The 8,074-nt window shown below is 63.7% G+C and overlaps 1 protein-coding gene across 1 annotated transcript in view; it reads left to right on the forward strand.

The window, feature by feature from the left end:
• The first annotated feature begins 2,326 nt into the window (after nucleotides 1-2,326).
• Nucleotides 2,327-8,074, forward strand: part of KCNH4 (potassium voltage-gated channel, subfamily H (eag-related), member 4) — a 15,141-nt gene continuing 9,393 nt past the window's right edge. Inside the window, exons 1-11 of the mRNA XM_009994193.1 lie at nucleotides 2,327-2,363; nucleotides 2,524-2,757; nucleotides 2,890-3,021; nucleotides 3,191-3,318; nucleotides 4,198-4,441; nucleotides 4,658-4,815; nucleotides 6,069-6,267; nucleotides 6,418-6,612; nucleotides 6,869-7,068; nucleotides 7,435-7,684; nucleotides 7,779-7,993. Of these exons, the coding sequence (XP_009992495.1) occupies nucleotides 2,327-2,363; nucleotides 2,524-2,757; nucleotides 2,890-3,021; nucleotides 3,191-3,318; nucleotides 4,198-4,441; nucleotides 4,658-4,815; nucleotides 6,069-6,267; nucleotides 6,418-6,612; nucleotides 6,869-7,068; nucleotides 7,435-7,684; nucleotides 7,779-7,993 (1,992 nt within the window). The remainder of the gene's footprint in view (nucleotides 2,364-2,523; nucleotides 2,758-2,889; nucleotides 3,022-3,190; nucleotides 3,319-4,197; nucleotides 4,442-4,657; nucleotides 4,816-6,068; nucleotides 6,268-6,417; nucleotides 6,613-6,868; nucleotides 7,069-7,434; nucleotides 7,685-7,778; nucleotides 7,994-8,074) is intronic.

Here is an 8,074-nt window from a genome sequence, read left to right on the forward strand (position 1 = left end):
GCCGTGCCCGCCGCGCTCAGCACCAAGGACAGAGCCCGGCACGGCGGGCGGGGCCCCAGGGGGTTCCGGGGGAGACACGGCCAGGATCACCCTCAAGGCTGCCCGGGAGCCCCCACGGGCCAGACTTTTCCCCATCCGGTGTCTGGTCCCGGGGGGGACCTGCGGGTCGTGCCTGAGCCCGTTGCGTGCAATGATCAGGGTGCTGTCCCAGTTAGTCCCCCGAGCCGAGACCCCCGGAGCCATAGGGTGGCCGTGGGGGTCCCGTGTGTCACCTCCGCGGCATATAGTGCTGTGAAGGACATCGCAGGGCCCTTGGGAATGCAGCACAGGACAGCCTACCCAGAGCCCCTGGGTAACAAAGCACCTGCTGGTGTGTGGGGTCCATCCCTGGGAAGGTGGGTACCAATACTGGTGTGTTTTGGCAGGAATGGGGAACAGAGCCTGTGCTGTCACAGTGCCACCCATTCTGGGGACACTGGAGGTGATGGCATGTCCTCAGGAGCTGGGCCCCTGTCTGTGTCCATGTCTATGTGCTGGGGCCAGGAGGGATTAAGGCCTTGGCTTGTTGGGGAGGGGATCATGCTGGGATGCCACGTGCCAGCTCCCAGCACCACTGGCACCATGAAGCCATCCAGGGACAGGTCGTGTTCAGGGCTGACCCTGCCCCCCAGAATCCCCTGGAGCAGGGGCTTCTTATGCCATCTGCCTGTGGGGCTGGACACCTCTCATCTTGCTGGGGGGGACCAGCATGACGATGGCACTGGGAGCCAGCAACTGCATCCCATGGCATTGCTGGGGCACCAGAAGCACTCCTGGGGCTGCTCTGGCTGTGAGACTGGGCTGGGGCCTGGCCTAGAGCGATGCAGAGCATGCCAGTGGGCACACGGTGTTATCTACCTGTAGGAGCTCTCATTTGGAATGTTACCTTGGAGCCTGCAGAGCTTGAGGAGGCAACCAGCCCCTGATCCTTCCCAGCTGCATTCAGAGATACCAGGGCAGTGCCTGTGTGCTTCATGCTGGTGATCCTAAGACTGTCCACAGGGGCAGAGACCAAGCATGGCACGAGGATCTGCCTGTCCCTCTGCTGAGCTGGCTGGGATTTCCCCCAGCTCTGCTGTGTTGTCTGCAAAGCCCTCTGAAGCAGCAGGGACTGGGGTCCCAAGCTCTGCTGGCCCTGGGTTCCCCAGGGCTGGATCTGGCTCTTCAGGAGGAGGGCCCCTGGGGGAGCTGCCTGCAATGCCCTGACACAAAGCTCTGGGAATCTGCCCCAAGGAGATGGGATTTGCTCCTCAGCCTCCTGGTTGCATCCTCGTTTCAGCTGCACCTTCCAGGCACTTTTAAACGGTGTCTGGCTTTTCGAGTTTGATGAGACTCTTATCGGCTTTATCTGCCATGGAGAGAGGCTTTAGCTGCAGTGATACCCCGGGCAAGTTAACCCTGACTGTGCCCAGCGGGACTGCCTGCTGGGCCAGGGGTGTCTGTCCAGGCAGGGCTGCTGGGGAGGGGGCTGCCAAGCCCCCAGGTCCACATCCCCCTGCTCAGCAGAGCTGCACCCAAATGCAAGCCCTTTTTTTCTTTTCTAATAACACATACTGGACAACACAGTAATCCTGGCTCCCCAGAGCCAAAATCTGGCCTTAGTCACAGCTTCGAGCTATTTTTGCTTCTCCAGCTAATCCCGGGTTGAGCTGTGCTGTGGTGGCCCCACTGCACCCCCATTGCACCAGCGCTGCCCGGGCTGCGTTCCCTCCTTCCCGCAACCTCCCCTGCCCTTGCCCTGCCTGCGCTGCCCTGGAGTGGCCCTGGGATCTGCTGCCAGCTCCTGTCCTTTGCTGAGAGAGGACATCCCTGTGGCAGGGAGCCGTGGTGGCAGAGCCTCTGCCCAGCCCGGGGCTGGGGGCTGTGGGGGCAGAGCATGGGGCAAGCACAGGGGCTGAAAAGGACTTTCCTCTGCCTGGTGCCATCTCCCAGCTGGGGCAGGGGTGATGCTGGGGAGTCTCCTCAGTGCTGTGGCAGATCTGCTTTTCCCCTGCGCTTCCAGCTGGTGCTGTGGGATCCTGATTCACTCCAGCTCGTGGCTTTTCTCCCACCCTCTCGGCAGGTGCCGCCGTGGTATCCTGGTGCCAGGCCTGGGGCTGGAGGTCCCAGCACTGCATCCTGGCACCTCTGGGCTGGCAGTGCCTGGCTGGGTTTGTCATTGCTCTGGCTGAGCTGCCTGACCCCTGGCAGGAGGTGGGAGCAGCAGATGGTAAAGGGGAGGCATGAATGGCCTGGCTTGAAATCGTGCCTCTGGCAATGGAAGCTGGACCTGGGCTCTTCCCGTGGCATGGAGCTGGGGTCCTGCCTGGGACAGGGCCTGGAGGGTACGGGGCAGGGAAGGGGTGAGCTCTGGCAGCAGCTGGCAGCAGCTACACACCTGGCTCCTCTTCCCAGAGGGATGTATGCGGGGCCAGAGGGTTGGGCTCCCTTTTGTGTCCACCGGGGTGTCCTGAAGCCCTCAGGGGCAGCTGCGTCTCCTTTCAGACAGCAACTTCATCCTGGCCAACGCGCAGGTCCGCCGCGGCTTCCCCATCGTCTACTGCTCCGACGGCTTCTGCGACCTCACCGGCTTCGCGCGCACCGAGGTCATGCAGAAAAACTGCAGCTGCTGCTTCCTCTACGGGGCTGAGACCAGCGAGCCCGTCCTGCAGCGCATCGAGAAGGTGCTGGATGGCAAGCAGGAGTACCAGACTGAGGTCTGCTTCTACAAGAAGGGTGGTGAGTGGTGCAGGGGGCTGGGGCCCTGCCCGTGGCTCCCTGGCTGGGACTTGGTCCTGTGCTGGCCCTGGGTGAAGCCACCAAGCAGCCAGGGGGGCTGTCCTGCCTTCATCACCTCTCTCCCCCACACAGGAGCTGCGTTTTGGTGCCTGCTGGACATCATGCCCATCAAGAACGAGAAGGGGGAGGTGGTACTTTTCCTTTTCTCCTTCAAGGACATCACAGAGAGCCGGGGCAGGAGCCATGTGGGTGACAAGAAGGAGGGTGAGCAATGGCTGTGGGATGGGGCTCGGGGAGGGGGTGTGCACTGGGCATGTGGCAAAGAGTGTCCCAATTGCTGCTGGTCCTGCCCACCTGTGTACACCTGTGCAAGGAGGGGTCCCCGTGGCAGCTGTGGCACTCCCACTAACCCAGCATGTCTTGTCCACTGCAGAGAAGCAGAGGAGCAAGAAGCCCGGGAAATCACGCCTGTGGGCAGCGCGGAGGCAGGGCCGGACAGTGCTGCACCAGCTCAGCAGCCAGTTTGCCCGGCGGGACCGCAGTGAGATGAAAATCAACCGTGTAAGGACCTGGGGGAGCCCTGCACATCGCCCGGTGCCCCGGGCAGCCTGGCAGTGCTGCAGCTTTCCCGGGACTGGCCGGCAGCAGAGCCCGGTCTAGCCAGAATGCTGCTCCCACACATCACCTCCCTGACCGCCCCCCCAGGCACACAAGTGCCCTCCAGACCCATTGGATGCACTATGGTCCAGGCTGCAAATGTGGTTTGCTGGAAGCAGCAGAAACCAGTGGGACCCCAGAGCTCACTGTAGGCAGAGCAGATCTCCTGGCAGGGCTGTCTCTGCTCACATCTTGGCTGTCGGGAACACCCAGCCGTGCCCCGGGGGAGCTGTTACCAGGCTGCGGCAGCCGCAGGGGCTCCAGCACCGGGGCTCCAGCAGCCGCAGGAACCGGCACCGCCGCTGTGCCGGCTGACCCTGGGGGCACTGCCTGCAGGCACGGGGCCAGGACAGGGGTCTGTCACCAGCCGGGGGCCCAGAGCTGGCAAGTGGGCAAAGGGGTTCAGTGTGCCAGTCTTGAGCCTTGGGGCATGGACCTGGCTCTCCCCTGGTTCCAGCTGCTCCTTAGCAACGCTGCGTCGCTGCAGAGGGTGGGGGTGGGCTCTGCCCCAGCACATGAATGGGCACCTGAGACAGTTCTGGGCAGCAGCTGGCAGTGCCAGTGGATTAGGGTTAATAGCATTAGCACAACGTTAATTTATGTGCTGTAATCGGGGATTCTGAGCCCATCTCTGAGGGTGACCTCAGTACAGCCCATGTTCATCCACCTCCCTGGCATTGGGGGGTGTCAGCCAGGCTGCTAGGGCCTGTGGGGGTGGGATTGTGGTGCTGTGGTGGCCCCTGTGCCATCCGTGTGCCGCCCTCTGCTTTGCTTCTCCTCTAGAACGTGTTTGAGAACAAGCCCTCCATCCCTGAGTACAAAGTGGCCTCGGTGCAGAAGTCCCGCTTCATCCTGCTCCACTACAGCATCTTCAAGGCCCTCTGGGACTGGCTCATTCTCCTGGCCACCTTCTACGTGGCTGTCACTGTCCCCTACAACGTCTGCTTCACGGGCACAGAGGACAGCCTCTCAGCCGCCCGGAGCACCATCGTCAGTGACATCGCCGTGGAGATGCTCTTCATCCTGGGTAGGTCCGAGCACCCTGTGGGATGGGGCCGTGGCAGGACAGGGACGCCTGGAGCAGCCAGAGGAGCAGCCCTGGGGGGTGGCGGAGAGGGACACTGGCACCACTCTGCCCCTGCTGCTGGCACCAAACACCGTGGGAATGGGACCTGGCTTGGCTGCAGAGCCCAGCCCGGCTGATGGCAGGGGTGGTGAGGGCTGGTCCTGCTCTCCGGAGCAGACATTATCCTGAATTTCCGGACAACATACGTGAGCCAGTCGGGGCAGGTGGTGTACGAACCCCGCTCCATCTGCATCCATTACGTGGCCACCTGGTTCTTCGTGGACCTGATCGCTGCTCTGCCCTTCGATCTGCTCTACGTCTTCAACGTGACTGTGGTGAGTGTGGCTGGGGCTGCAGGCAGGGGGCAGTGGGAGGGAGGTGACTCCTTTCACAGGGACCCTGTCTGGGAGCAGCGGGCAGCCAGGGGAAGCAGCGGTGGCATCTACAGTGGGAAACCTCCCACACCTCTTAATTTAACTGGAGGCTGCCAAAAATTACATTAACAGCCAAGGCACCACTCCAGGAGCTGCAGGTACCCGCACAGCTCCCAGCACCCAGCAGCCTGTGCTCTGCCCAGGGTACAGAGCAGCTCCGTGTCCATGTGCAAGTACCCTGTGCACACACAGCCCGTGGCAGCGGGGGGCAATTGCACGTGTCCCACTCCGGTGGGGGGTGACCACACATGCAGGCACACAAGGCACATACTAGTGACAAAGGCAGGTCCCAGTTGGGGCCTCCTGGGCTCTTGGGGGCCCCGTGGTGCAGCAGGTGTGCTGAGCTGTGGAGTGCACTGCTGGCATCAGCCCCTCCCCACCCGCTGCTAATTGGCAGTAGGGAGGGGAGGGCACAGACTTTAATTAAGCTTATTGGAGGCAGAGCAGCGTGTGGGGAGGACAAGGGCACTTGGGGCTGGAACTGCCCCCCTGAGCCAAACCTGGGGCCGCTTGTGCTGCCAGTAGGAAAACAACCATGACCGAGGCAGGGGCACTTTCACGGTGCTACAGGGTACACCTCTGCTGGGGCCAGGTGACCTGAAGGCACAGAGCTGTGCGGGGCAGGACAAGCAGGACAGGCAGGGACCCTGTGGGCAGCGGGGAGCGGAGCTGAGCCTCCCAGGAGCAGGTCCGTCCTGACCTGTTTGGACCCGACGTGTGTCCAAACCCTCCTGCCGCAGCCAGGGCACCTCCGGCTCCCTCTGCCGGGATCCCGGCAGGAGAGGCACAGAGTCTTCCGAGATGGTCCCTGAAAATAGGTTGGCTCTGCTTTCTGCCAGCTCAGCTCTGCCAGACACAGCCCCTGACAGCAGAGCCACTGGTCCCTGCTTCCAGCCACCTCCCTGTCCATTTCCAGGATGACAAATCTCCCGGGGGATTTGGTGACCCTGCCTGCTGGCTGGGTGCTGGGCATGGTGGTCAAGGGCTGCCTGGGGACAGGCTCTTCCCTGCGGCCCCGGAGCCCACGACCCTCCAGTGGGTGTAGGGGGTGGCAAAGGGTCCCTGCACTAGGGGAGGAGGCGGGGGGGGGGGGGGGTTGCTTCCCAGCTCTTCCTGCGGCTTGGCCGGGTTGACCCTCCTGTCCTGCTCCCCAGACCTCGCTGGTTCACCTGCTGAAGACGGTGCGGCTGCTGCGGCTGCTGCAGAGGCTGGACCGGGACTCGCAGTACAGCGCCATGGTGCTCACCCTGCTCATGTCCATGTTTGCCCTGCTGGCCCACTGGATGGCCTGCATCTGGTACGTCATCGGCCGCAACGAGCTGGAGAGCAACGACCCCCAGACCTGGGACATTGGTGAGTGGGGCTGCCCGGACGCCCGGCTCCCCCCATGCCCTGGGGGGGTACAGCCCTTCTGGTGGCTGTGGAGCGAGGCTGGGGCAGGGACAGGAGCAGTGCTGAGTGCCCGAGCCTGGGCAAGGGCTGACCCCTGGCTGTGCTTGGCAGGCTGGCTGCACGAGCTGGGCAAGAGGCTGGAGGCTCCCTACATCAACAACTCGGTGGGGGGCCCCTCCATCCGCAGCGCCTACATCGCCTCCCTCTACTTCACCCTCAGCAGCCTGACCAGCGTGGGCTTTGGCAACGTCTGTGCCAACACTGACGCCGAGAAGATCTTCTCCATCTGCACCATGCTCATTGGGGGTGAGGCAGGGAGCAGGGCAGGGCTGGGGGGACTTCATCTCCAGCTGCTGGAGCAGCGGGTGCAGCAGCTGCCCAGGGGGAGGTGGTGAACACGAGTGCCCTGTGGGGCTGGGGTTAGGGGAGAAGCTCCCCATGCCTCACCCTTCAGCTCCCCAGCTGCTGGTGGGAGCAGAGCCCGGCCCCTGCCCATGCCCCCACATGCCACAGCCCCCAGGCTGGCCCGGGGTGGGTCTGATGCTGCCCTCTCTGCCCCCAGCACTGATGCACGCCGTGGTCTTTGGCAACGTCACGGCCATCATCCAGCGCATGTACTCGCGCCGCTCGCTCTACCACACCCGCATGAAGGACCTCAAGGACTTCATCCGTGTCCACCGCCTGCCCCAGCAGCTCAAGCAGCGGCTGCTCGAGTACTTCCAGACCACCTGGTCCGTGAACAACGGCATCGATGCCAACGAGGTAGGAGGTGCTGGCTGGGCTGGGCCAGGTCCCCTCAGCCCCCCCATCCTGCACCCCGTGCGGGGCAATGGGGCCATGTGTGTGTGCACGTGTGTGTGTACAGACATGCACATGTCCATGCTGTGCTGCTGGCGGGACCAGAGGTGGATGTCAGGGCTGGGGCACGTACCTGCCAGCACGGGAAGGGCCGTGGGGAGCACAGGCAGCCCATCACCAGCCAGAGCTGTCCCCCTTCTCCCAGCCCAGAACTGCCAGGATCTGCCAGGGCTGAGCAGCGAGATGCTCTGCTCTGGTGGGGGTTCTGCCCGTGCCAGGCTGTGGGGACAGGTCCCTCCGCCCCCAGCACCCCGGCCCTGCTCTCCACAGCTGCTGCACGACTTCCCCGACGAGCTGCGCGCCGACGTGGCCATGCACCTCAACAAGGACATCCTGCAGCTGCCCATCTTCGAGACGGCCAGCCGGGGCTGCCTGCGCTCCCTCTCGCTGCACATCAAGACCTCGTTCTGCGCCCCGGGGGAGTACCTGCTGCGCCAGGGCGACGCGCTGCAGGCCAACTACTTTGTCTGCTCCGGCTCCCTCGAGGTGCTGAAGGATGATGTGGTTCTGGCCATCCTGGGTGAGGGCAGGCAGCGTGGGCTCCCCCCCCAGCCCCTTTTGCCCCGAGGGGCCCAGGGTTCACACCTCTAGCCCTCCCCGGTGCCCTCCTGCAGGCAAAGGGGATTTGATCGGGGCCGACCTGTGCAGCACAGACCAAGTGATCAAGACCAACGCAGACGTGAAGGCCCTGACGTACTGTGACCTGCAGCACATCGGGCTGCGCGGGCTCTGCGAGGTGCTGCAGCTCTACCCTGAGTACGCCAGCAAGTTCACAGCCGACATCCACCAGGACCTGACCTTCAACCTGCGGCAGGGCAGCGAGATGGAGGTGGGTGCTTGTCCTCCCTCGCAGGCCCCTCCCCGTGGTCCCGGGGACCAGAGCAGGGCTGGGGCTCCACACAGCCGTGGG

This window comes from Chaetura pelagica, unplaced genomic scaffold (genome assembly GCF_000747805.2).
Source record: "Chaetura pelagica isolate M959 unplaced genomic scaffold, ChaPel_1.0 scaffold963, whole genome shotgun sequence".
Lineage (NCBI taxonomy): Eukaryota > Metazoa > Chordata > Aves > Apodiformes > Apodidae > Chaetura > Chaetura pelagica.